We start from the raw sequence: 27,397 nt of genomic DNA on the forward strand, positions 1-27,397 counted from the left end.
TCCCTGGCATGTGAACACACCATTTCCCTTCGTGTAACCTGGCAAAGGGAAAAACTGCTTGTTACTCTTTTGAAAGGGAAGCCCTAGCCGGCCCTGGAAGAGAATCTTGGAGACAGAGAGCCGGCAGAGGAGGCTTGGTAGAGGTAGGAAAAGTTCAGAACGGGGAGGAGAAAGGGTGGAGAGGGGGCAGCACTGAGCTGAGGAGGGTCGGGGAATGGGGTCCCCTCTACCCCATCTCTGCCCTCAATGTTTTCCTCGTGTATGAGGGACTGGCCTGGGGGCCTCTCACTCGCGGTCCCGCCCAGGGTGACTCTCTCTGAGCTCCCCTATTTGGCCGGCTCGGCCGGGCTCTGGGCGGGGCGGCGGAGCGCGGGGGTGGGAGTCCCGGAGGAAGATGCGCGGGGCTGGCTTGGAGGAGGCCGGGCGCCCAAGGCAGAGGGGTGGGGATCGGGGGTGGGCTGCGCCCTCACGCTCCGACCCATTCCACAGCCCGCGGAAAGCAGACGCTGTCAGCTCAATCACTCCCCTTTCAGGAGGAGGGAGGGGACGGAAAGGTAACTAGCCCCTTTCTGCTTAAAAAAAAAAAAAAGCAAAGGGAGATCGCGGGCAGCCTTGCAGCCTCCCTCTCCCCACTCCTGGACCATGCACCCCTGCATCTTCTTGCTCGGCCACGGGCGAGGACTTGATTTCTTGAGCTGAGAGCTAAAACTTGTTGATTTTTCTTCTCCCCAACGACTGAATCATGCCATGTGCCCAGAGGAGCTGGCTTGCAAAGCTCTCCGTGGTGGCTCAGCTCCTGAACCTGGGGGCCCTTTGCTATGGGCGACAACCTCAGCCGGGCCCGGTGCTCTTCCCAGACAAGAGGCAAGGTTAGTGACTTTTCCTTATTTCCTTCGAAAACCGCAGGGTAAGACGCGTGCAAAGTTGGTTGCTCTTTTTTTCCCTTCCCCCACTCAGCTGAACTCCGCAAAGCCGTTTGGCTGAGTTGCAAAGAAATCTGGGCTGGGAGCTGGGTAACTCTGGGCATCTCGGAATTCAGTGCTTAACGTGTCGAGTCCTTACTTCTTACGAAACCGAAGGTCGGGTCTCTTGTACACTAAGGATGCTGCTGCGAAAACTCTATAGAGTTAGCTAGTAACCCCTCACCGCCTCTTTCTCCTCTGAACACTGCACTGTTTCAATCCCTATTTTTCAGACTCTGAACACGGAAAATGATTTTTTTTTTTTAAATAAAATTTCCAACCGGCCGGCCACTGGCAGTCATTGTCACGTTTCTAGTTAGTTTGAAACTTCTGGTGAGGGAAGGGGAAATGCGATTCCGCCCCCCTGCTGAGTGAGCTTGGCTGTGTTTTCCTTTCCTGGAAAGATTTAGGGCTGTGTTGTAAAAATAACAGCCCTTTTAGAGAAATTTTCCTACCGTAGGGGCTCACCTTTCCCTGTTCTGTCTTGCTGATCGCCGCTGGCTGCTTCTCTTCCAGAATTTCATGAATCTCTATAATGTGAGAAAAAGCACTGGAGTTGTGATGGAAATTGGTGATTATACTCCTTGTCATTATTATTATTACATGTTTTTAAAATCTAACACCCTGAGCATGATGGTGTTGTCGTCTCTGCCTTTTCATTGGCTTTGCAAGGGCCAGACACACATTCCTGTTTGGCGGGCAGTTTGTTGGGCTTCTGAGAGCCAACAGTCATGGCAGCAGCCATGGCCAGTGTGGTTGGACGTGGGAGCGCTCTGGTGTGTTGGCCTCTTGACTGCTGACAACAGCCTCCTGGGTGCAGGCACTGTTGTTACCGCCTCTACTTTACATACAAGGAAGCTGAAACCTGGGGAGTTTATGGGCTTAGCTATGGTGGAGTGAGGCTGTAAACCCAGGTAGCCTGACTCCAGCAGCTGGCTTCTTAACAGTCAAGCAGCATTGTCCTAGAGCAATAATAGGGAAAACACACACACACACACACACACACACACACACACACACACGCACACACACGCGTGCGCGCGCGCGCGCGCGCGCAGAGCATGGGGGTTAGTTTCCGTTAAGTCCTGTGTCTGCTGACTGTGCTCAAGTCTTCCATAGCTTCCTGGCCCCCTTTAATCCCCAAGACCACTTGGGTGGTAAACATCACCAGCCTGACCTTGTTGAGGATTTCTGCCTACGTTGCAAAGTTCAGCTACAGATGGAGAGCTCATATGCTGACTCCCAGAGCCATCAGAAGCGGGACCCTTTGCTTTCCTTGGAAGCCGGAGCTGCAGACACTGGGGTGAGATGTCAGTCAGCCAGCACTCGCTTGTGTAAACGGTCCAGGTCCTGATAGATCTCCCACCCCCAAGTTTAAAATAGCAGTGTTTGTTGTCCTTTGAAAAACAGCCCTTTTGTGAAAAGTCTCTTTTGCTGGCAGCACAAACAAAGCTTGCGAGCACTTCCCAGGGCATTTGGAGATGGTTTGGTTCAAAAACACACACTCTCCTGTACTGGTTTTCAGCTCTGCTTGCGCCACATCTTCTTTGTAAGTGAATTCAGCTCCGCGTGGAGCAGACTCCACTGGGACTTGCTTTCTCCTCTCTGGAATGCGAGAGATAAGTCACCTTGAGGGTTATGTGCTGAGAGGGGTTGATACCAAAAAAGAGCTGTGCAGTACTCTGAGCTTATTGGTGATGCATAGATATTTAGATTTTAAAAATAATTTCCAAAACCTATTTTGATTTTAGTTGAAGACCTAAATGTCAGATTTGAAACCATTCAACTTCTAGAAGAGAACATAGGCAGAACACTCTTTGACATAAATCATAAAATATTTTTTTCAGATATGTCTCCTAAGGCAAAAGAAACAAAAGCAAAAGAAAACAAATGAGACCTGATTAAACTTAAAAGCTTTTGCACAGCAAAGGAAGGCATCAACAAAATGAAAGACAATTGACTGAATGAGAGAAAATATTTGCAAATGCTATAACTGATAAGGGGTTAAAATCCAAATATATATACATATAAATATTACTCAATATAAAAAAAAACAAAACAAACAACCAAAAAATGGGCAGAAGGCTTGGATATATGTTTTTTCTAGGAAAGATGTAGATGGCCAACAGGCACATAAAAAGATGCTCAATATCCCAGATCATCAGAGGAATGCACACCAAAACTGCGATGAGACGTCACTTCACACCTTTCGGAACAGCTATCATCATAAAATCAGCAAGTCATAAATGTTGGTGAGGATGTGGAGAAAAGGGAATCCTTGTATACTGTTAGAAGTAACATAAATTGGTACAGCCACTGTGGAAAACGGTATGGAGATTTCTCAAAAAAATAAAAATAAAACTACCACATGATCTAGGAATTCCACTCCTGGGAAAATATTGGAAGAAAATGAAAACACTAACTCAAAAAGATACATGTATCCCAGTGTTCATAGCAATACTATTTATAACAGCCGAGATATGTAAGAAACCTAAGTGTCCATCAGTAGGTGAATGGATAAAGACATGGTACATATAAACAATGGAATACCACGCAGCCATAAAAAGAATGAAATTTTGCCATTTACAGCAATGTGGAGGGACCTAGAGGACATTTTGCTTAGTGAAATAAATCAGACATAGAAAACATCATATGATATCACTTATATGTGGAATCTAAAAAATAAAATGATTGAATATAACAAAACAGAAACAGACTCACAAATATAGAGTATGAATTAGTGGTTACCAATGGGGAGAGAGAAGAGGGTAGGGCAAGATAAGGGTAGGGAGTTAAGAGATAACAAACTACTATGTATAAAATAAATAAACTACAAGGGTATATTGTATAGCACGGGGGAATATAATCATTATTTTGTAATAGCTTAAAATAAATAAAATAAAACCAGGAAAAAAAATCAGATTTTTAAGTCTTTTCACCAAAATATTTGTTCTCAGTCAACTCACTGGTGGATTTACAAGTAATCCCCATTTGGTGCAAAGGAGACATTGTTGAGAAGATTTCCATTTAGAACTTAGAGAGAGAGAGAAAGAGGGAGATAAGTGAGAGAATAAGAATGAAGGTAAACTAGATAGAAAAGGAAATTCTTTTTAAAAAAAATTGTTTAATTGAAGTATAGTTGATATGCATGTTGTGTTAATTTCTGCTGTATAGCTAAGTGATTCAATTCCACATACGTATACATTCTTTTCCATTATGGTTTATCACAGGATATTGAATACAGCTCACTGTCCTATACAGTACGACCTTGTTGTTTATTCATTCTATATATAATAATTTACACCTGCTACTCCCAAACTGCCAATCCACCCACCCCCCATTCCTCTTTGGGGTCTGTTCTCTATGTCTGTGAGTCTGTTTCTGCTTCATAGATAGATGCATTTGTGTCATATTTTAGATTCCACATATGTGCGTGAGTTGCTCAGTTGTGTCCAGTTCTTTGTGACCCCATGGACTGTAGACTGCCAGGCTACTCTCTATATGGCAGTATACAGGCAAGAATACTGGAGTGAGTTGCCCTTTCCTCCTCCAGGGCGTCTTCCTGACCCAGGGATCGAACCCTTGTCTCCCACATTGGTGGGTGGATTCTTTACTACTGAACCACATGGGAAGCCCAGATTCCACCTATAAGTGCTTCCAGATGATATTTGTTTTCTGACTTACTTCACTTAGTATGATACGTTCTAGGTCCATTCATGTTGCTGCAAATGGTATTAGTTCATTCTTTTTTTTATAGCTGAGTAATATTCCATTGTATATATGTGGGCTTCTCCATGGCTCAGTGGTAAAGAATCTGTCTGTGATGCAGGAGACCCAGGAGATTCGGGTTTGATCCCTGGGTCAGGAAGACACCCTGGAGGAGGAAATAGCAACCCATTCCAGTATTCTTGCCTGGAAAATTCCATGGACAGAGGAGCCTGGAGGGCTGCAGTCCATGGGGTCACAAAGAGTCAGTTGCGACCGAGCCACTAAGCACACGTGCATGCAGTATGACATTGTATATGTGTCCCGCAACTTCTTTATCCATTCATCTGTCGATGGACATGTAGGTTGTTTCCGTGTCTTGTGAGTAATGCTGCTACGAACATAGGGGTGCATGTATCTTTTCAAATTAGAATTTTGTCTGGATATATCCCCGGCAGTGGCATTGCTGGATCTTACGGCAACTCTATTTTTAGTTTTTTGAGGACCCTGCATACTGTTTTCCATAGTGGCTGCACCAATTTACATTTGCAGCAACAGTGTAGGAAGGTTCTTTTTTCTCCATGTCCTCTCCAGCAATTGTTATTTGTATATTTTAATGATGACCATTCCAACCCGTGTGAGGTGATACCTCATTGTAAATTTGATTTGCATTGAAAAGGAAATCTTTAAAGCTTTCTGGGAATAAGAAGATTAGGGCTTTGCCTTACTGCCTGCTGCTTCACAATTACTCAATCTCTAAAGAGTTCCATTTCCACTCTGACAACATTTTTCGAATGCACCCAAGTTCTGAACTTTTAAACTTGGAAATTACTTCAGATATCATGTCTGCCATCCTTTTTATTTCTGCAGACGAGGAATGGGAGGTCTGGTTGGTCAGTCAGTCAACATGCATTTGTTAAGCACCTGCTAACTGCCACTCCAGCAGCAGGTTGAGGGGAGTCTCACAAGGTCCCACAGTGGGAGGCAGACTCAGAACCTTGATGACTATTAAAGTTCCTCCTAGTTCTCAGGGGCAGGGCAGGAGAGTCAACATTTTATTGTGTTTTTTTTTTTTTTAAATAATTTTATTTATTTATTTATTTTTGGCTGCACTGGGACTCTTTTACTGCCTGGGCTTTCTCTACTTGCTGCAAGCGGGGACTACTCTTTGTTGGCGTGCATGGGCTTCTCCTTGTGGTGGCTTCTCTTGTTGAGAAGCACAAGCTCTAGGGCACTGGAGCTTCAGTAGTTGCAGCCTGTAGGCTCCAGAGCACAGGACCAGTGGGATCTTCCTGTGTCCCCTGCATTAGCAGGCAATTTCCTGTCTATGGTACCACAAGGGAAGTAGAATGGACCATGGAGATGAACCCAGTACTTTCTAGGACTGCAAACAGGTAGATTGGACAATCTCTGCCTAATATTCTTCCCTCACTGCTCAGTGGTGATATACACGAGTGTGTGATGACCTCCACAAGGCTCCCAACCTAGTATAAGAACCATTCAGTTCAGTTCAGTTGCTCAGTTGTGTCTAACTCTGTGACCTCATGAACTGCAGCACTCCAGGCCTCTCTGTCCATCACCAACTCCCGGAGTCCACCCAAACCCATGTCCATTGAGTCGGTGATGCCATCCAGCCATCTTATCCTCTGTCGTCCCCTTCTCCTCCTGCCCTCAATCTTTCCCAGAATCAGGGTATTTTCCAATGAGTCAGCTCTTCACATCAGGTGGCCAAAGTATTGGAGTTTCAGCTTCAACATCAGAACCACAGGAAATATTAATCTTGCACACAACGCACTGCCTCTCTTCTGCAGCTGACAATCTCCCCTCGGTTTCGTACACCTTTTACTGTTTACAGGTCACTGGTCCTTCCATGATCCCTTTAGCTGCTGACAACTCCATGAAGCCCATCCCTTGCATGGGCTTGTGCAGAACCAAGGGAGAGCTACAGTGGGTTTCAAGACCAATGTCATGATCATATGCTTATGCCATTTGCAAAAGATAACTTCTGCAAAGAGGAAATGATTTCAGATCTTAATGTAAGAAGAGCCTTCACAGTTTTGATATGGGATTTGTCTTCATTCTCATCAGCATTTACTGTCTGTGGGTTAGTTAACGTAAGGCTGGTGAGCAAACTCAATTTCTTGTGGTGTATTTTACAACTTTGAGTCAAAGTTTTGAAGCAATATGATTCTCCACAACCTTTCCATGTATGTAGTTTTCCATAATAAAAATACAATCAAAAGATTATAAGAACACATGGAAGAAAATTATGAAAATAAACTTTGTACTATTACAGGAAGTAATATCCTTGCCCTTTGTAGGAAGGAGTCTTAGAAATTCAATTGTTCTCTCATATAGAAATAAATATAAAGACTAAGTATAGATTTAACTTAAAGTTTACAAAATCTGGCAGGTCAATAATTTCTCATCTCTCTCTTTCTGAGAGAGGGTAAAAGGTCGGTTGGTGGTTTGTATTTTCAAAAGTGCATATAACAACGGGCTTTCCCCAAAGTTTCTCATGAAGTATCATCTAAACTTGTTTCAAATATAATCTTAAACAAGGCAAATCAAAGTATTTGTGACTTGTGTTTTACACCCATCAATCCTAGTGCAAACTGTGCTGTGATTATGGCATGTGTCAGTCCCATCCACAGCCTTGTTGATGCCCCCCACCCCCTTGACATCTGGCTCTCAGTGGTAGACCCTTAAGTAATGAGGGCAGAAGGTAGGAGGGTGTGCTCTGGGGTCAGGTTGCCCCAGCCTGAATCCTCACTCCTCTTTATTGTCTTTTTACAGAGGTGGGAATGAAGGCTCAGACAAGGAACACTGTTAGTAATATCCCAGACAATTGTGAGGATTAGATGAAACCAAGTTGGTATACTCTAAATGCCACGTTTGGTAATAGAATTGGTAAAAAAAAAAAAAAAAAAAGTAGGAGTTATTCTTATTCCTTGACATCTTGTTTCCCCATCCTTGTCATATGCCTTCTGAGCTCTGCTTTCTATTGGCCAGGACAATAGCTAACTACTCGTCCAAACTAAACGCCCACTGAGAGGAAGCCAAGATGAGCTTGGGCCTCTCCCCATCTCTGCTTGGAGCTTACATATATTTAAGGCCTCAGGGGTCCCTAGTAGCCAAGTCTCTATCGTTAATACCAAGAGTGAGTAGCTAGTGTTTAGATAGTGAGCATTGTCTGTCAAGCACTGTTCTAAATCTATTACGTATTTTAATACATTGAATTGTCGCAGCCACCCTGTGTGCTGTGCTTAGTCACCCAGTCGTGTCTGACTCTTTGCGACCCCGTGGACTGTAGCCCACCAGGCTCCTCTGTCCATGGGATTCTCCAGGCGAGAATACTGAAGAGGGTTGCCATTTCCTTCTCCAGGGGATCTTCCCAACCCAGGGATCAAACCCAGGTCTTCCCCATTGCTGGTGGATTCTTCACCCTCTGAGCCACCAGGGAAGCCCCACAACCACCCTAAGATACTATTATTTTTATTCCCATTGTGTAGATGAGTCTAGTGCAGTTGGACTGCCCACATAAAACACACTCCATTAGGTAATCTCCTAATTCCATCCATACCTATTGGCTGCTGTGGCTTAGCCACCTCTTTTGCAGTAAAATCAAGGGTGAAGGTGATTTTATCTCCCCTTACTTCACCAGATAAAGAGGCAGTTATTTTTTCTATTTACTGCTGAGTGACTTGAGGCCTCTCAAAGAAGTCAGCCAGTTCTTTTCTTGCCAGATCATTGTCCCCAGGGGCAGTGTTCTCGCCTCTACTCTGCTGTACCCTCTGCCAAGTGCAACTGCTTATGTACATGAAGTGTGCAGGCTAAGAACATGATTTTGAAATAGGAATCTCAAGATTTTAATCTAAGTATGTTGTATATTGGCTCTGTGACCTCTCTTAGATTCTGTTTCTTTTTCTATGAAATGAGGATAGTAACTGAATCTGTGACACAGTCTTGTGTGGAATAAATGAGCACCATTGTAGCAAGTGCTTCCCTACTGGCTCAGTGGTAAAGCACCTGCTTGCAATGCAGGAGATTTGGGTTCAATCCTTGGGTCAGGAAGATCCCCTGGAGGATGAAATGGCAACCCACTCCAGTATTCTTGCCTGGAAAATCCCATGGACAGAGGAGCCTGGTGGTCTACAATGCATGGAGTCTCAAAGAATTGGACACAACTGAACATGCTCGCATGCACAATTATAGCAAGTGTTCATTAAATGGTTACTATAATTGTAATCATTATATTATTACACAGCCAGCTTATGCTGACTCTCTTAAAAAACCCAGTAGATCAAAAGTAACTAGGTAAAAAACTGTAAATGTATTTGCTTTTCTATTCTTTGGGCAGTAGGTGCTGGGGTTCAGGCAAGTTAATCTTTTATTTTATACCTGTCATGTTTAATTCTTTGGATGTATCTTAGAGACAGGTCCTCGAAGGTACATAAGCTTCTCTTGAGAGGAATCAGCATACAGGGGTACCGTTGCAAGTTGATGGTTGTACCCAGTTGAATAAGACTTTTCTATCCCATTCTGCTCTCCAATGCTTCAACCCTGGGGGAACCAGAGATATCACTCTGAGTCATAGAAGAAGAGAGCAACAGGAGGGAAATACTAGAGAAGCTGACTACATCCAACCTCAGCCAACCTGGCCATTCCTTTCCTGAGGTCTGAACGTGAAAGGGCAGTGAAGCTCTGATTCTTAAGAGGTCCAGATATTCCTTGGAGATGGGCAGTACAGAGGCCTGAGTCAATCTGACTCCTAGTTCATGGTACATTCTCATTATTAATTTGTGCAAAATGCTTTTCTTGTTTTGTTTATTTATGCATTTTTGTCCCCATTCTCCACTCTTAGCCCTCCGCATAGAAAACTGTTATAATGGGTTCCATATGTATTTTTTTGGTTTGTTTGTGTATGTCCTGGCCTGGGAAACTTTGTATTACTGTTTTTGCGTGAATTTTCCCTGAATGTAAATGGCCCTGTATTAAGTTGTTTTGATTCCTACTTTTCACTGAGGACTGTTTTTAAGGTTTGTTCGTGTTGCTCTGCACTCTGGTGCTCTTAGTCACTGCAGTCAGAAGCAAGGAGTCTGGACTTTTTACTCTTAAAAACTGAGACTTTGTTAGTACCTAGGAGTGAAAGCTGTTCTGTCTCATGTTTCCTTCTTTCTTTCTTTCCTTCTTTTTTTGAAGTATAATTGACCTCTGTTAGTTTCAGGTACATAACATAGTGATTCAGTAATATTTCTGTACATTTCAAAATGATCACTGGTGAGTCTAGTGACCATCTGTCACTGTACAAAGATATGACAGTATTATTGACTATATTCCCCACACTGTGTATTTCATCCCCATGACTCATTTGGTAACTGGAAGCTTGTACCTCTTAATCTCCTTCACCTATTTCACTCATCCCCTTCCCCCTTCCCCTCTGACAACCACCTGTTTGGTCTCTGTATCTATGTGTCTGTTCTCTTATGTTTGTTCATTTGCTTTGTTTTTTAGGTTCCATATATAAGTAAGATCATATGGTATTTATCTTTCTCTTATTTTACTTATCCAAGGCACAGATGAACTACAAGTATGTTTGAAGAGAGTTTTCTGCAAAAATAAAAGCTCTCTTTTATAGTTGTACCCCATTAAGTTCAGTTCTTTGAATAGTCAGCTATAGTTCAGTGTTACATGCACACAAATGAATTGGGCACTTGTGATATGCAAAATTCTCACCTCTAAAGGGTTTGGGAATCAGTAATATAATAAACAAAAGGCTCTGTAGAATCAGACTGTTCTGGGAGCTATAGAAAGTGAGGACATGGTGGTTCAGAACAGAGAGAGAACTTTAAGGACTTTAGGAGAAAGAAGAGGGAGGATTTGAGTTGAAACTTTGAAAAATAAGCATAAGATGGGACTTCCTTGGTGGTCCAGTGGTTAAGACTCTGCTTTCCAATGCAGGGGGCATGGTTTCAATCCCTAGTCAGGGAACTAAGTTCCCACATGCCTTGGGGCGAGGCCAAAAATTAAAAAAAAAACAAAACAAAACATGTTGTTGTTGTTGTTTAGTTGCTCAGTTGTGTCTGATTCTTTTGTGACCCCGTGGACTGTAGTCCACCTGGTTCCTCTGTCCATGGAATTTCCCAGGCAAGGATACTGGAGTGGGTTGCCATTTCCTTCTCCAGGGGATCTTCCCCACCCAGGGATTGAATCTGCATCTTGTGCATTTGCAGGTGAGTTCTTTACCACTGAGCCACCAGGAAAGCTAAAAGAGCATAAGATGATGTTAAACATAAGATTTTGATAGAGAGCACAAAGACATTCTAGCTGGGGAAAATAAGTTGAACAAAGTAATACAAGTTACAAAGTGCAGGGGGACAGCTGGGAGGTAGAAGTAGAAAAGTAAATTTTTCCCCCCTTGTCTCTCCTAGTCCCTCTCCCTCCCTCCTTTGTTTTCTTCTTTCCCCACCGCCCCCTCTTTTTTGACCTGAAGCAAAAGATTAGTTTATCAGCTCAAGTGGCTAATGGCTTGCTTTAGTAGGTGGTCTGTAATGTGGAACCTGCTGCTTACTCTCCACTAGATATAATAGATTTCTTGTTTTTATCAAATAGGAAAGTGAAGAGGCAGTGGTAGGGATTTCAACCTAAGGAACTCAAAAGATGTGTTCATTCTGATGTGTGGAAGAAAGGAAGAAGTGTTCATAACTTGTATCTTTAAAGTGGCAGTTTTCTAGATTCCACATATATGAGTTAATAAACACTATTTCTTTTTCTCTTTTTGATTTACTTCTTTAGATCCATCCCCATCTCTGCAAATGGCACAGTTTGGTTCCTTCTTATGGCTGAGTAATATTCCATTGTATATACACGTACCGCATCATATCTATACATACAGCTGATTCACTTTGCTGTAGAGCAGAAACTAACACAACATTGGAAAGCAACTGTGCTCCAAGAAAAAAGTGGAAATTTTTATATTTTGACCCTATGCCTCTGAATCTAATATGTTCACCTACCATTTTATTTTGTATATTTTATAAAAATAAAAAAGAAACATCCAAGTTCTTTTATGTACTCATTGCTACATTACAGAACACTTATGCTGTAACTATGCAAGGTTTTTCAGGGTCAGCTTGGTGGGTGTACTATGCTTTTGCATTTTTCCTTCAACATGACTCAACTGAAAATTTTAGAGGCATTTAGATTCCTTATGATAAATGGTGAAGTTCTGTGATTTGTATGAATGAGCTCTAGACCTAAAATGTTGCTGTTTGCCATACTGATCTCGCCACTTTCCTAACCATATTCCTCATGCATTAATTCTCGTCTTAGTCTGTCTCAGGTGAAACATCTGACATCCAGAGCTATGTTTTGATGTCAGCTTACACAGTCACCCGTCATCTGTGAGCGAGCCCTGGGTCCATTTGAGTTGTTTAGGGAACTTGATGTGGATGGAGTTCATACCATGGAAACGATCTCCAAACTTCAGGTCAACAGTAGGATTTTGAACTAAAATCCAAGTTCAAACAGGAGTATATTTGTCTTAACCATAGATTCAGTGGGATCTCTTAGTCTTTTTTTTTCTTCCAACTTTTTATTTTATATTGGAGGAGAGTCGATTAACAGTGTTATGATAGTTTCAGGTGGACGGTAAAGGGACTCAGTCATACATATACATGTATCCATTCTCCCCCAAACACCCCTCCCTTCCAGGCTGCCACGTAACACTGAGGTGAGTTCCCAGTGATACACAGTAAGACCTTGTTGGTTATCCATTTTAAAGATAGCAGTGTGTACATGTCGAAAGGATCTCTTAGTCTTATTCTGTGTTTCCTTTTTTTTTCCCCAGAGCATTTTATCAAGGCCCTGCCAGAATACCACGTGGTGGCTCCTGTCCAAGTCAATGCGAGCGGGCATTTTCTCTCTTATGGCTTGCACCATTCTGTCTCCAGCAGCAGGAGAAAGAGAGATTTGGATGGCCTAGAGGACCGGGTGTACTATAGAATTTCACACGAGGAGAAGGACTTGTTCTTTAACTTGACGGTCAATCAGGGATTACTTTCCAAAAGCTACATTGTGGAGAGGAGATACGGGAACCTCTCCCATGTGAAGATGGAGGCTTCCTCGGGCCCCCCCTGCCATCTCAGGGGCACAGTTCTACAGCAGGGCACCAGGGTCGGGACTGCAGCCCTCAGCGCCTGCCATGGACTGGTGAGTCCTCTTCCTTCTCTGCCCTCAGTCCCTGGCTGTCATGGCCTGGACACCCACTGGAAACAGGTTCACACACACATTCAACACATAGGAATTGAGCACTTGTGATATACATGATCCAGGCTCCCAAACAGCCTGGGGAAAAAGTGCATAAAGTTAAAAGTCAAATCCATATGGATGGAATGGAGAGAATAATGGCATTGAGGGTCCAGGGAGAAGTTCAACCAAGGATATCACAGCAAGAAGTGGAGGGGGGTGGATCAGAGTTGAGTCTTCAACCTCTGAGGCAGCTCTGAGGCAGCTCTGAGGCAGCTCTGACTGGTTGGCTGGCTAGCCCCTTGGAATTAGGAAAATCTGGACCTGGACTGGGTGTGAGGCATATAGTAAGGATGGTGAGGGACTTCCCTGGTGATCCAGTGGTTAAGACTTCAAGCTTTCAGTGCAGGGGGGCCGGATTTGACCCCTGCTCAGGGAACTAAGATCTTGTCTGTCTCTTGGCAGAGCCAGAAGAAAAAAAAAAAAGATGGTGCTAGCCAGCAGCTGCTATGAGCTCATTGTTGATTCTCAGTTCAGTTCAGTCGCTCAGTCATGTCTGACTCTTTGTGACCCCATGGACTGCAGCACGCCAGGCCTCCCTGTCCTTTACCAACTCCCAGAGTTTACTCAAACTCATGTCCATTGAGTTGGTGATGCCATCCAACCATCTCATCCTCTGTCATCCCCTTCTCCCGCCTTTAATCTTTCCCAGCATCAGGGTTTTTTCTAGTGAGTCAGTTCTTTGCATCAGGTGGCCAAAGTATTGGAGCTTCAGCTTCAGCAGCAGTCCTTCCAATGAATATTCAGGACTTACTTCCTTTAGGATGGACGGGTTGGATCTCCTTGCTGTCCAAGGGACTCTCAAGAGTCTTCTCCAACACCACAGTTCAGAAGCATCAATTCTGATGAGTTTATAATCAGACTGCACATGGACCCTTGGGCTGTCAGTTGATCCCTTTGTGCCTCTGTTTTCTCCTCTGTGGAATGGAGATAATAATAGTCCCCAACTCACAAAGCAGGGGTTGGTAAACTATAGCCCATGGGCCAAACCTGGATCACCTTTTGTTTTTATAAATAAAGTTTTATTGAAACACAGATATGCCCATGCTTTTGACTTACAACAGCAGAGCTGAGTGATCAGGATAGGGACTGTGTGGGACTATGAGGCCCCAAATATTTGCTATCTGTGCTTTGCAAGAAAAGTATCTTAATCTCTGTAATACAGCACTGTGAGTAATAAATGCATTTGTATATCTATATATACATAATATATATATACATTATATATAATATATATATAAATCTTAGAAGAGTATCTGGTAAATAATGGACATAATGAATATTGGCTGCTATTGTTATTTATGTTTCTAATATACCAGGCACCTGAATGTGTGGTTTGTTATGTGGTTTATGCTCATTGTCCTCTCTACAACATTATCCACCTCACCACCATTTTGGTTATGTTTTAACAGATGATGAAGTTTGGAGATGTTGAATATCTTTACTGTGCTGTTGTTAATTTCATCCCATGTCTTTCAGGTGTTCTGTGCTACATCTCAAAATGTGACCAAGTTTGTTTTTTCAAAATTTAAACTTAAAAAAAAAAAGTGGCCCCTTTGTTCCCCTGTACTTCCAGCAGTGACAACAGCAACTACCCCTCTGGCAGCTGCCTGGCAAACAATGCCTAAGAGTGATGTTGAGGTTTTTGTCACACTGGAGTGGGAGTCAGGGGTCGGTACCAATCAAGTGTGCTTAGGGCCCGACTGCAGGGGGAGAGGTGCTGGAGTCCTGGAGGCAGTTGTTGGCAGAGCCTGGGGCATCCGCCTTGGCACTGTGCCAGAGCAGGTTTTTTTGGATAAACTCCTGAGCGGCATTTGCATTCCTATAGGAGGCGCTCATTTCAAGTTTTCCATCCTTACTGCCTGTTTCTTGAGAATCCTGTTCTTCATAATTTGAGTTTGTTTATCCTGTATCTGTTTGAGTTGGCTTTGCTAGAAAACTGTGGGAAGATTAACATAAGACATTGTTGTTGTTTAGTCATTAAGTCATGCCCAACTCTTTTGGGACCCCATGGACTGTAGTCCACCAGGTTCCTCTGTGCATGGGATTTCCCAGGTAAGAATACTGGAGTGGGTTACCATTTCCTTCACCAGGGGATCTTCTGGACCCAGGGATTGAATGCATCTCCTGCATTGGCAGGTGTATTCTTTACCACTGAGCCACCTGGGAAGCCCCATAAAACACTGTACATCACTGTAAATGTCTTGAGAAGGTTCAACTTTCTGAAGGACCTCTGTGGATGAACTGTTTTGTACAGTAAGTGGAAAGTCTTGCTTTGCCCTTTATTTGGTATATCTAGATTTTCATATATAGCTGTGTATCATTTCCCCTTAATTGGATCATAAACAGCACAATAAATTTTACCCTCTTTGTCTCCCTAGGCCTCATTCACCGCTTGGTTGAACTGAGGGATATCTCCTGGCTTCATGGTCCTCATCCTCTGAGTTTTCTCTGGGTTCATATGATGTTTTCCCTGTGCAATCCCTGCTCTCATTTCTATGACACAACCCTGGAAGCATCAGTGTCACCTGATCTTCCCAGAGTAACAGAATAAAGAGCCTTTGTTCTAGGACAGGCACATAAGAGTGAAGTGATCCACAAGACAAACATGCAAAGGCCACACTGCTCCAGGGAATACTCATGTGGGGACCTACATATAGTCATTAACCATTCGTAAGCCATTATTGTGCTCATAAAATATTAGGAAGTTTAAATACCATTGCCTTTCTGTGGCCTAGAGCCGTTTGGTCTATGACCTCACAGAATAAATATCACCTCAAATTTCTCCACTTCACACCCACAGCATCAGAATCTCTGGGGGTGGGCAGAAACCTATATGAGTGTGTTTTAACAACTTTGTGTGTGTGCTCAGTTGCTCAGTTTGGGCCACTCTTTTGTGACCCCATGGACTGTAGCCCACCAGTCTCCTCTGTCCATGGGACTTTTCAGGCAAGAATACTGGAGTGAGTTGCCTTTTCCTCCTCCAGGGGAGCTTCCAGACCCAGGGATCCTGCATTGGCAGGTGGATTCTTTACCACTTAGTCCCTGGGGAAGCCCTTGAAGCTTTATTGAGATATAATTCACATACATAGAATTTAGCACTTAATGCGTACAATCCAATGACTTTAAATATACTCACAGGGCTGTGCACCCAACACCACAATCAATCTTAGAACATTCTCACTGGCCCCCAAAGAAACTGTTAGCAGTCATTCCCCAATCCTCCCATGTCTGCTCCTTCTCGGGAACCATGGATCTACTTTGATCTCTGTTATCTGCTTTATTAAATAATTGAGTTATCTGGCTGTGCTGGGTCTTCGTTGCAGCTCGTGGGGTTCTTTAGTTGCCGCGCGTAGGCTTCCTTGCCCTGCAGCTTGTGGGACCTCAGTTTTCCGACCAGGGATCTGCATTGGAAGGTGGATTCTTAATCACTGGACCACCAGTGAAGTGCCTGAAATTTTGACTTAATGAACTTTTTAGGAGACTCTGATGCTCACTGAAGTATGGGAAGCCCTGGATTAGGGCAGTCATTCTTAACCCAGGCTGATCATTAGGATCAATTAAGGAGCTTCTTTTTTTGTTTTTAATTGAAGTGTAATTGATTTACAATACTGTGTTAGTTTCAGGTGTCCGGCAGAATGATTCTATTTTATATGTGTATATTTTTCAGATTATTTTTGTTTAGATTCTTACAAGGTGGTGAATATAGTTCCCTGTGCTATATAGTAAATAATTAAGAAGCTTTAAAAAATTACCTATGCCCAACCCCATCTCCCAGATACTCTGATTTGACTGGTCAGAGGGGAGTGGGGCCCAGAATCAGTGTTTTTAAAAACTCCTTAGGAGAGTCTGATGTACCTTAGGTGTTGCCAACCACTGAATTAGTGTGAATGGGTGTTAATTAGCAGGATTAGCCAATATTGCTGTAAAGTTGCTGCTCTCCCCAGGATTCTAGTGCACAGCCAGGATGGAGGACCTTTGCCCTCAACTGCTCCCTAATTTCGCCTTGTTTTCTCTAAAGGAAATTGTATATTGTTTAGAATTATTCCAGGCTTGGGAATAGAATAGGAACTTTGCAATTTCTAATGGCCCCAGGGAGCTATGAGAACCACCACATGGGTCTTTTCAGATTCAGATTCATTTAAAACACAGGAGCACAAAGAAGCAAATGTGAACTCAAAGACTTAGGTGGTGGCTAAGGTGATGGGAAATTTGAGATTCAAATCATAGAATGAGTTTTCCAGAAGAACCAATTCACTGGGATTGTTCTAGAGCTTTTGACACATAATTGGACAATTAGTGGATGGCTATAAAGAAAAGGCACCAAAGCCAAATGAGTTTCTTTGGTGAGCATACAAGCTGGCTGGCTTCAGGTTCACTTGCTCATGTACCATCCTTCAACAACGCTCACCTACAGTGGTTCTAGTCAAAGTTGGTGGTTGCACTTGTGTCTGATTTCTTTGACCACTTGTCTGGGAGCTGATCGCCAGGATACTTCTCTTCCCTTTCACCTAGGGTTGACCCCACACTCAGATTCACAGGATGACAGGCTTAAAATATGCCAGCTCTAAGCCTCCCCGCACTCCTGAGGACAGAGGTGGCATTTGGGAAGGCTATCTGATGCAGGAAACCCTCTTTTGTGGAGCAGGACATCTGCTTCTCATTCTTATGGCTCAGGGCTGGCTTATTCTATGCTTCAGATGTGGTAATCCTAATGTTAGGGGCTGTGTTCCCTTGGAGTTGTCTATAATTTGAGGTTCCTTTAGTCTCCCTTAGAGAAGACTCAGCTGGTTGCAAACTGAAGACCCGAGAAAGGTCACCCATGACAAGATGGAGATGACCTCCTTCCTGCAGTTAGTATCCTCTCACATGACCATGGTGCCCATCCTCTTGGAGGCTGCCTGCAGACCAGGTCAGCCCACGTCCTGACTCGGGGACTTTCCCTCTGTCATCTTCCCCACTTTCATCCTCTATTTGCCCTCAACACTTGCGTAACTTTGAAGTTATGGAACTTGTTTCATTTGAAGAGTTTAGTTGATTTGTTTAATTCTGTATTCTTTGGTGAGAAACTGTATCCTTTAATCAATTAGATTCGGAATTCATCCTCAGTGGGAAGTGTTACCTGTGAGAACCTTGGGGTGGTTTTGGATTTGCAGTTGCCAAGGGTAGTTCAGACGGTAAAGAGTCTACCTTCAATTCCAGTGACCTGGGTTTGATCCTTCAGTCAGGAAGTTCCCCTGGAGAAGGAAATGGCAACCCACTCCAGTATTCTTGCCTGGAGAATCCCATGGATGGAGGAACCTGCCAGGCTATAGTCTATGAGGTCACAAAGAGTCGGATACCACTGAGCGACTTCACTTTGCAACTTTGCAAGGGCCCTTCAGGATTTGCTGCAGGCTACTTTGTTGTTCGTCTTTCAGTTTAGTTTTCTGGACTGGGAGGACAGTGCAGAGCGTTAGACTCCACACTTATGCATGATACAGGATTGGGATTCTGTCTCTTCATGGGGTACCCCACTTCCATCAAGGGCTTGAGCTAGGCACCATTATCTGGACTGCATACTAGAGTCAGTAAACAAGTATTTTTGATTTTTATTCACAATCAGGCACAGTATTTCTCAGTTCTTTGTTAAGGTGAAAACAGTTCTTGGCTCCATCCTAAACCCTAGCCTCAATTCCAGCCCCTGTTAGACAGTTAAATCCTGACTCTTAATCTGAATAATAGGGTTATTCAGCTTCAACTCCCAGTTAACTCTTTTTCCTTTTCCCTTTGGGCATATTGAGATTTCCTTTCTTGTTTTGAGCTCAACTATGAATTAAAATTATGAAAAGGTATTATTTTTAGTTTTTTTAAAGTTAAGCTTTATATCTCAAGATAGTTGTAGATTCACTTGCTGTTATAAGAACCACTACAGAGAATATTAAAAAGCAGAGACATTACTTTGCCAACAAAGGTCCATCTAGTCAAGGCTATGGTTTTTCCAGTAGTCATGTATGGATATGAGAGTTGAGCTATAAACAAAGGTGAGTGCTGAAGAACTGATGCTTTTGAATTGTGGTGTTGGAGAATACTCTTGAGAGTTCCTTGGACTGCAAGGAGATCCAACCAGTCCATCCTAAAGGGGATCAGTCCTGAGTATTCATTGGAAGGACTGATGTTGAAGCTGAAACTCCAATACTCGGGTCACCTGATGTGAAGAACTGACTCATTTGAGAAGACCCTGATGCTGGGAAAGATTGAGGGCAGGAGGAGAATGGGACGACAGAGGAAGAGATGTTTGGATGGTATCACCAACTCAATGGACATGAGTTTGGGTAAACTCTGGGAGTTCGTGATGGACAGGAAGGCCTGGCACACTGTGGTCCATGGGGTCTCAGAGTTGGACACGACTGAGTGACTGAACTGAACTGAACTGACAGAGAAGTCCCATGTACCCTTCCCCACTCCCCTGCCGCTGCCTACCACCAATGGTAACATCTTGCAAAATTACTATGCAATATCACAGACAGGATTGGCAAGTCAAGATGCCCAAGATTATCATCACAACTATCACTCACATTGCTCTTTCAGACACACTTATTTCCATCCTGCCTCCATCCTCTCCTTAGGTTTTTTTTTTTTTTTTCTCCTTAGGTTTTGAAAAGTGAAAATAAAACTGTTCATTGCTCAGTCATGTCTGACTCTTTGCCACCCCATGGACTGTAGCCCTCCAGGCTCCTTTGTCCATGGAATTCTCCAGGCAAGAATACTGGAGTGGGTTGCCATTCCCTTTTCCAGGGCATCTTCCTGAACTAAGGATTGAACCTGGGTCTTCTGTATTGCAGGTAGATTCTTTACTGTCTGAGCCACTAGGGAAGCCCCCCAATGTTTACATTTTATATTTAAATTCATGATCCATTTTGAGTTAATTTTTGTATAAAGTTTGAGACTTAGTTAAAGGTTAATTTTCTTTCTTTTCTTCCTTCCCTCCTTCCTTCCCTCACTCCCTTCCTTCCTCCTTCTTTCCTCTTCTTCCTCCCCACCCCACCTTCCTTACCTTCTCTCTCTTTTTCAAAGTATCGTGCCCTCTCTGGCCTTATTGTCTTTGCATGGACAGTTTCCTCTCTCCATAGAACACTCTTCTCTCAGTTTTCTACATAGCTGCTCCTTCTTATCTTTCAGATACCAGCTTGTGGTCTTCCCTGACTGCACAATCTAAAGTCTACACTCCTCCAGTATTCTATCACATTGCCTAGGTAACCCAGGTAATGTAGGTAACCTACAGTACCTGATATTTTCTTCTCTTTTTTGCTTACCTTTCCTTTCCCTCGCCCTGTCTTGTACACATGTTAAGCTATGTTTCATAATAAGCACTCAGTAAATAGTAGTTGAATGAATGAAAGTGTTCACTTCACTATTTCGTCTTTATACTGCTCCAAGTTTCTGTAGGCCTTTCCAGCCTGTGGCTTCACAATGAGATTATAGATCCTTAACTACCCAAGCAATGGTTTGAATGCCATCTGTTGAATCCCAGAATTCAATCTGCTTAAATGGTCCCTGCGCCACTTCTGGTGGGTTCCCAGGGCCCTGGCCCCCCGTCATTGCAAGGTGATGTTGCCTCTGCTACAAGGCCCTCCTGGGTCCATCACTCTACAAGTGATGGTGGTGTGGTGACTGCCACCATGTCGACTTTGGCAAGTGGACACTGCAGTCAATTTGCTATTCTCATTCAGGCCTCTCCTTAGTTCTGCAAAACACATCAGAATCCATACTATAATTTTAATTAATTTTTTTATTGGCTGTGCTGGGTCATCATTGCTTCACTGTGCAGATTTTCTCTAATTGCATTGAGCAGGGGCTACTCTTCATTGTGGTGGGTGGGCTTGAAGCCACTGCAGCCATTGCAGTGGCTTCTCTTGTTGGGAAGCCCGGGCTCTCGACACATGGGTTCAGTAGTTGCAGTTCTTGGACTCTAGAGTGTGGGCTCAGTAGTTTTGGCACATGGGCTTAGTTGCTCCTCGGCATGTGGAATCTTTCCAGACCTTTCAGCAAGATTTCTTTAAAGGTTTGCCTGTACTACAAATCAAATAATAACCTAAAACTTCTGCTCACCTTGGTTGTGCTTTGAGCCTAGGCTGAGCTTCAGGAGAATCTCTAATCAAGCCCTTGGCCTTTTGCTGTGTAGCAAGAATTGCCCTGGACTTCCCTGGTGGCCCAGACAGTAAAGAATCTGCCTGCAGTGTGGGAGAATTGGGTTCAGTCCTTGGGTTGGGGAGATGTCCTGGAGAAGGGAATGGCTATCCACTCCAGTATTCTTGCCTGGAGAATCCCATAGACAGAGGAGCCTGGCAGGCTCTGGCCCATGGGGTTGCAGAGAGTTGGACACGACTGAGTGATGAACACACACACACACACACACACACACACACACACACAAAAGAATCACCCAACACGTCTCCAGGGCAAGGGATGCGCTGAAACATAGTTTTCTTCTGAAGCCTGGGCCCAATCATGAGGCCTCTGAGAAAGGGGGACATTTTCCCCATCTTTGTTTCTAGTTCTTCTTTCTAGAAGTTTCTTTCAAAGAATAGAAAAGAAGAGAATAGATATTCTGTTTCAAAGAATATCTAGTGTCTTCAGGGAAATTCCTAACCTAAAGGCCCATTAGGGTCCCATCAGGCAGTTCGTGTGTTACAAATCCTACAAAGGTACCCCATCTAGGGGACTCAGGGCTGGAACCCAGCTCAGGCTCTTCCAGCTAAACCATGTCCTGGCTCTAGGAGGAAAAGGGGTCAAAGAGGGACATCTTTTTGTACTTAGCTTTGGATGAGGTGACTTTTAAATTCATTTGTCTGGAGGGGGCATCTGCTAAAATTTCATCTGCCTCTCTTGCAATCACCCTCTCTTGCAATTTGCACAAACATGTGCTCTGCAGTAGTCCCAGAGCCCTCTTCCCATAGGACTTGACTCTGTGGACCCCAGGTGACAATCACAGGAGAACACAACTATTCATCTTCAGCATGTTTCCCAAAGCCTGAGGTGTTCAGTTTCAAATAACAGTGTGGAGAGGTGGGGGCTGTGTGCATTAGAAACAGATCCTTTTCAACTGAGCTACAGTCAGTCCTGACTGAGTGCCTTTCCCAGTTTCCCCTTTGATTCAAGGTGAAGAATAAGTCTGTCCTATTGCCTGAAACTCTGGAGTCTTTGCTTCTAACCTCCAGTGAACAACAGCTTGAGCTGGAACACAAGGGAGGGGTCTTCCCATGAAGAAACAATTCCATGAAGGGTCAGTTCCTGTCCATATATGTAGAGAAAAAACCTGGCTCTGTAAAGACACCCAAAACAGTGAGATATTTCTGCTGAAATAAATAACCCATGAGCTGCGTTTGAAGGCATCCTTTTCATTCTTTGTTTAGCCATCTTCACATTGAAGTGAAAGAATTTTAATCTTTGTCCCCAGAACAAATGGAAAAGATACTCTGAAAAGAAATTCAATCTTTGGATGCAGGACAGTATGAAACTTTGGAATTGTTTTCCAGCTTCTAACCAGCCAGGTATCAGCTTTTTTGCTAGGAAGTGCTGTTACAATAATTTTAACAATTTAAATTTTGTTAGGTTCTAATGTTCAAAGACATTACTTTGCCAACAAAGTTCCGTCTAGTCAAAGCTATGGTTTTTCTAGTAGTCATGTATGGATGTGAGAGTTTGACTATAAAGAAAGCTGATCGCCAAAGAATTGATGCTTTTGAACCATGGTGTTGGAGAAGACTCTTGAGAGTCCCTTGGACTGCAAGGAGATCCAACCAGTCCATCCTGAAGGAGATCAGTCCTGGGTGTTCATTGGAAGGACTGATGCTGAAGCTAAAACTCCAAAACTTTGGCCACCTGATGCAAAGAACTGACTCATTTGAAAAGACCCTGGTGCTGGGAAAGATTAAAAGCAAGAAGAGAAGGGGGCGACAGAGGATGAGATGGTTGGATGGCATCACCGACTTAATGGACGTGAGTTGAGTAAGCTCCGTGAATTGGTGACGGACAGGGAGGCCTGGTGTACTGCAGTCCATGGGGTTGCAAAGAGTTGGATGTGACTGGGTGACTGAACTGAGCTGAATGTTCAAAAATGTGAGAATTAAGTGTTCCCTGCATTTTGCTATATGAATGCTACAAATGAGGTTAGTGGTGTTTAAGAATCTCTGCTTTATGATGGTGTGTCTACTGAGAAGATGTGCTTTATATTATATCACTGACTCCCTCGAGTGCCATTGAGTTCTTGGCCTAGATGAAAAGTCCTAGTGATTCTTTGCCCTACAAGCAAAAAATGTAACTGTTCCTGTCCTCCTGTTCTTGGACTGCGGCTGAAGCCTGGGGTGCTGGAGCTGAGGAATGAAACCCCTTGGCAGAGCTGTGTGGGAAAACTTCCTCAGCATGGCTTCTTGCCTGCTTCACCATGCGGAACTTGGTGGTTTATTTGCAGAAAGCACGCATCTGAGTTGCAGGACGCCTGTGTGTCAGAGTTTGTTGTTCCTTGCCAGGGGGAGGGACAGAAATGCTCTGTGTATCTCCTGACTCTGCTCCCAGGCTGAGGAATTCTCCATGACCCCTGACCTTTGGGGGTTGCCTGGTAAGACCCATGCTTACTCAGACATGAGACTTTGAAGCCGGGCCCCTGGCTGGTGGGAGAGTCCTTTCATCACTATTAATGCTTTGTGTTACAGGCTCATAAACATGAACATTTCTTTCTCTCCCTTCTCTCCCTTTTTGTCTTTCTGCTTCCTTTTCAGTTCATCAGGTTCATTTTGTGAGTCCCCAACTTGATAGACTGAAAGTGGGAGAGAGACCTGAAGAATCAGTAGTTCAAGAAGCAGTGATCATGAATCACTTCTTCCCTATGGTCCTGGCATTGTGCAGGAGAGAAATGACCGTCAGCTGTGATGGGAGATGAGTGCCCGGATGTTCTGTTTATTATCAGGTCAATTACTTGTCTCATGGTCCACACAAATGCTGCATAGAGATGTTACCCCCCTCTTCTTTGGAGACTTGACTTTGAATCTTGTTTCTGTTTTCATTACAGAAACTGAAGATTGGGTGTCCAGAGTTTCTCACTAGGTGTTTACATATTAATATTTATCTCCTTTTTTTTTAATCCAGCATGACTCATAGGTCCATGGAGCTTAAATATTAGCTTTCAGAAAGATCTGGTTCCCTTAAAAAATATCTCCATTGATTGACAGATATTAATAAGAATTTTGAGAAATGAGAAAGCAGGAGGCCTGGGTTTTAGGCTTTGTAATTGAAAAAATGTTTTACTTGATTTTTGGAGATGATCTTTCAGTGTGAGAGGACCGATTTATTTTTAACCACCAGATAACTCATGTCAGAGAGACACAGCCAGGTTGGGGGTGATGGCATATTTTTCACATGGAGCAATCTTACTGATTTGAGAGTCAGAGGAACTGAGATCAATGCTTACTAACCATGTGACCTTAGATGGGATCCTGTGCCTCTTTGGGTCTCTTGTTTGAGTTGACTGTGGCCTATGGACAGCAGAATGAGCACCATCTGGGAGCTTGTTAAAAAGGCAGATTCTCAGCTCCTACCCCTCATCTGCTGAAACAGAACATAAATTTTAACAGGAGTCTCATGGAATTTGCATGTGCATTAAAATTTGACAAGCACTGGCCTGTCAAACCCAGAGACCTTAATTCTATTAGAGTTCAGTCTTTTACAAATTACATCCTTCTGGCAAATTGTTTGCTCAGATGCCCAATGATGCATAGATGTAATCGGGGCTGGGGGAAGCTGCTATTCTAATCAGTGTTGATGACTGAAAGGGTATAAGAGGAATCTTAGATACTGTGATATAACAGAAAAAGATGGAAAAGGTACATGGACCCTTGGACGCCAAGTAGGATGGGTTACTGTGGTCAGATGTACCCATTGTCATCCTTTGCTGCTCTTCTGTCTTCTGCAGTCTTTTGTTATGTTAGAGTCCATGGACAGCTTCTGGTGGTTCTCAGGCTCTTTCGTTCTCATCTCTCTGGTGTGTGTGCTAAGTAGCAATCTCTTGCTTCCATATTTCACCTAGGCTGTTGAGAAGAGAAAAGCTTTCTGGGCCTTGGAAACCTGAGGGAAATAATAACAACCAACACTGTTCTGACTTTCATCCCCTTCTCAAAGAGATGGAGACTTGTTGATGCTACATTTGGGTTCAGAATGAGAAGATCTTGATGTTTATAAATGTTCCCTTATGAGATTATAAGTGTGGCATTTTCCAGAATGTTCATGAAAGTCTAGGTATAAAAGGCAAAGCAAGAATGGGGCTCCTTTCTCAGCTCTGGGAGGACACTGTCCATGCAAACAGGACTGCTTATAATAGTGCCCCTGCCCCCTCAGACCACGGGGATGGGAGACATGACCTCTGTTCCTGGGCTGGGCCACCTTACTTTCATTAAGTTCTAATCTTTGACTAAATACATTGGGGCCTTAGAGAAAGTACATGTTTCTTTTTCCACTTGTCCATAACCATTTGTTAGTACCAAGATGTCCTGTTTGCCTTCTTCATGGATTATACCTGGTTATCTGCTTTTAAGGCTTTTCAAATAGTTTAGCACTGAAAATCTTCCTCTAAACAAACACATTAAAAAAAAAAAAACCTTCTGAGATTTCCCAATAGTGTGTATTGTTGGATTTGCTGATTTCCCTGCTTGAGATAAGCCTGGAGTTCATTGAGAGTGACTTTCCTACACCAGTGCCTCCTTCCAGACTCAGCTTCTTTGACTTCCAGACTGCACATCCTCACTGCAATCCCTTCATGGCTCTGCAGTGAAACTGGCTGCGAGGACAGGGAGCTATTCTGAGAAACCGATTTATCAGTTGCAAAAGTTCATACTAAACAGTCCCATTTCGTATCATTGACTCACCCCTTCACCAGGCCCTGACCACCCGCCACCCTGTTTACAGACAGATTTTTCTCTGGAAATATTTTCCTCACTTGCTTTCTGCTTTGGTCCCAAGGAATGAGTCACACAATTTAAAAAGGCACAGCTTCCAGCCTCTGACTAGGTCATCAGATAGCACTACTTTTCTTCCAAGCAGGCTTCCTTTCTCTTAGTAAGTTTTTTATTTTATTTTATTTTTTTTTAAGTTTACAACTGAACTTCTCTCTTTGCGATCCTCCAACATTCTTGACTTATCTCTAAGGACCAATTTTCTCCCCCAGTTGTGGGTTTTCTGGGCTCTCTCTTTGGCTTTCCTTTTTCTTACTATTTTTATTTTTACAATTTTTAAAAGCACATCTGCAGAACAAACACACAAGTTTGAGCTGTTTGTTCAGTAAGGCTTATTTAACTTAGGAGACATGTGTATATAGAACTTTGAAAATAATTTATATATTTCAAATATATGTTGACACTATATCTAATTTTAAATATACATAAGTCATAACTTATATAACAAGTTATTGAACTTATTTATATAAATTTCTTACCTCTTTTCTACCTCTGTGTAGCTTGATAGGGAAAGAATGCTGAAAATGAGCTGCTCATAGAGTTTCCAGACAAATTGGTGTTTATTGCAGATATAGGAGCAGACTGTGTGTGTGTGTGTCTTAAGAGTGGGGCAGGGAGTTGTTGTTCAGTCACAAAGTTGTGTCTGACTCTTTGAGACCCCATGGATTGCAGCACACCAGTCTCTTCTATCTTACACTGTCTCCTGTAGTTTGCTCAGATTCATGTCCATTGAGTCAGTAATGCTGTCTAACCATCTCATCCTCTGCTGCTCCTTTCTCCTTTCGCCTTCAATCTTTCCCAGCATCAGGGTCTTTTCCAATGAGCCAGCTCTTCACATCAGGTGGTCAAAGTATTGGAGTTCCAGCTTCAGCATCAGTCCTTCCAATGAATATTCAGGACTGATCTCCTTTAGGATTGACTGGTTTGACTTCCTTGCAGTCGAAGGGCCTCTCAAGAGCCTTTTCCTGCACCACAATTTGAAAGTATCAATTCTTTGGCACTCAGCCTTTTTTTATAGTCCAACTCTCACATCCATACATGACTACTGGGAAAACCATAGACTTGACTATTCGGACCTTTCTCAGCAAAACAATGTCTCTTTTTCAATACACTATCTAGATTTGTCTTCTCCAGTAGCATACTGGGCACCTACCAACCTGGGAAGTTCGTCTTTCAGTGTTATATCTTTTTGCCTTTTCATACTGTTCATGGGGTTCTCAAGGCAAGAATATTGAAGTGGTTTGCCATTCCCTTCTCCAATAGGAGAAGTGTACAGGAGACAGTGATGAGGACCATCCCCAAGAAAAAGAAATGCAAAAATGGCAAAATGGTTGTCTGAGGAAGCCTTACAAATAGCTGAGAAAATAAGAGAAGTGAAAGGCAAAGGAGAAAAGGAAAGATACACCCATTTGAATGCAGAGTTCCAAAGAATAGCAA

The 27,397-nt window shown here is 43.2% G+C and overlaps 1 protein-coding gene across 3 annotated transcripts in view; it reads left to right on the plus strand.

Annotated features, from left to right (window-relative positions):
- The first annotated feature begins 398 nt into the window (after nucleotides 1-398).
- Nucleotides 399-27,397, plus strand: part of ADAMTS12 (ADAM metallopeptidase with thrombospondin type 1 motif 12) — a 378,886-nt gene continuing 351,887 nt past the window's right edge. For all 3 annotated transcript variants that reach the window (XM_043488507.1, XM_043488506.1, XM_043488508.1), the window contains exons 1-2: nucleotides 399-869; nucleotides 12,517-12,878. In XM_043488507.1, the coding sequence (XP_043344442.1) occupies nucleotides 743-869; nucleotides 12,517-12,878 (489 nt within the window). In that variant the 5' untranslated portion in view covers nucleotides 399-742. The remainder of the gene's footprint in view (nucleotides 870-12,516; nucleotides 12,879-27,397) is intronic.

Source organism: Cervus canadensis, chromosome 16 (genome assembly GCF_019320065.1).
Source record: "Cervus canadensis isolate Bull #8, Minnesota chromosome 16, ASM1932006v1, whole genome shotgun sequence".
Lineage (NCBI taxonomy): Eukaryota > Metazoa > Chordata > Mammalia > Artiodactyla > Cervidae > Cervus > Cervus canadensis.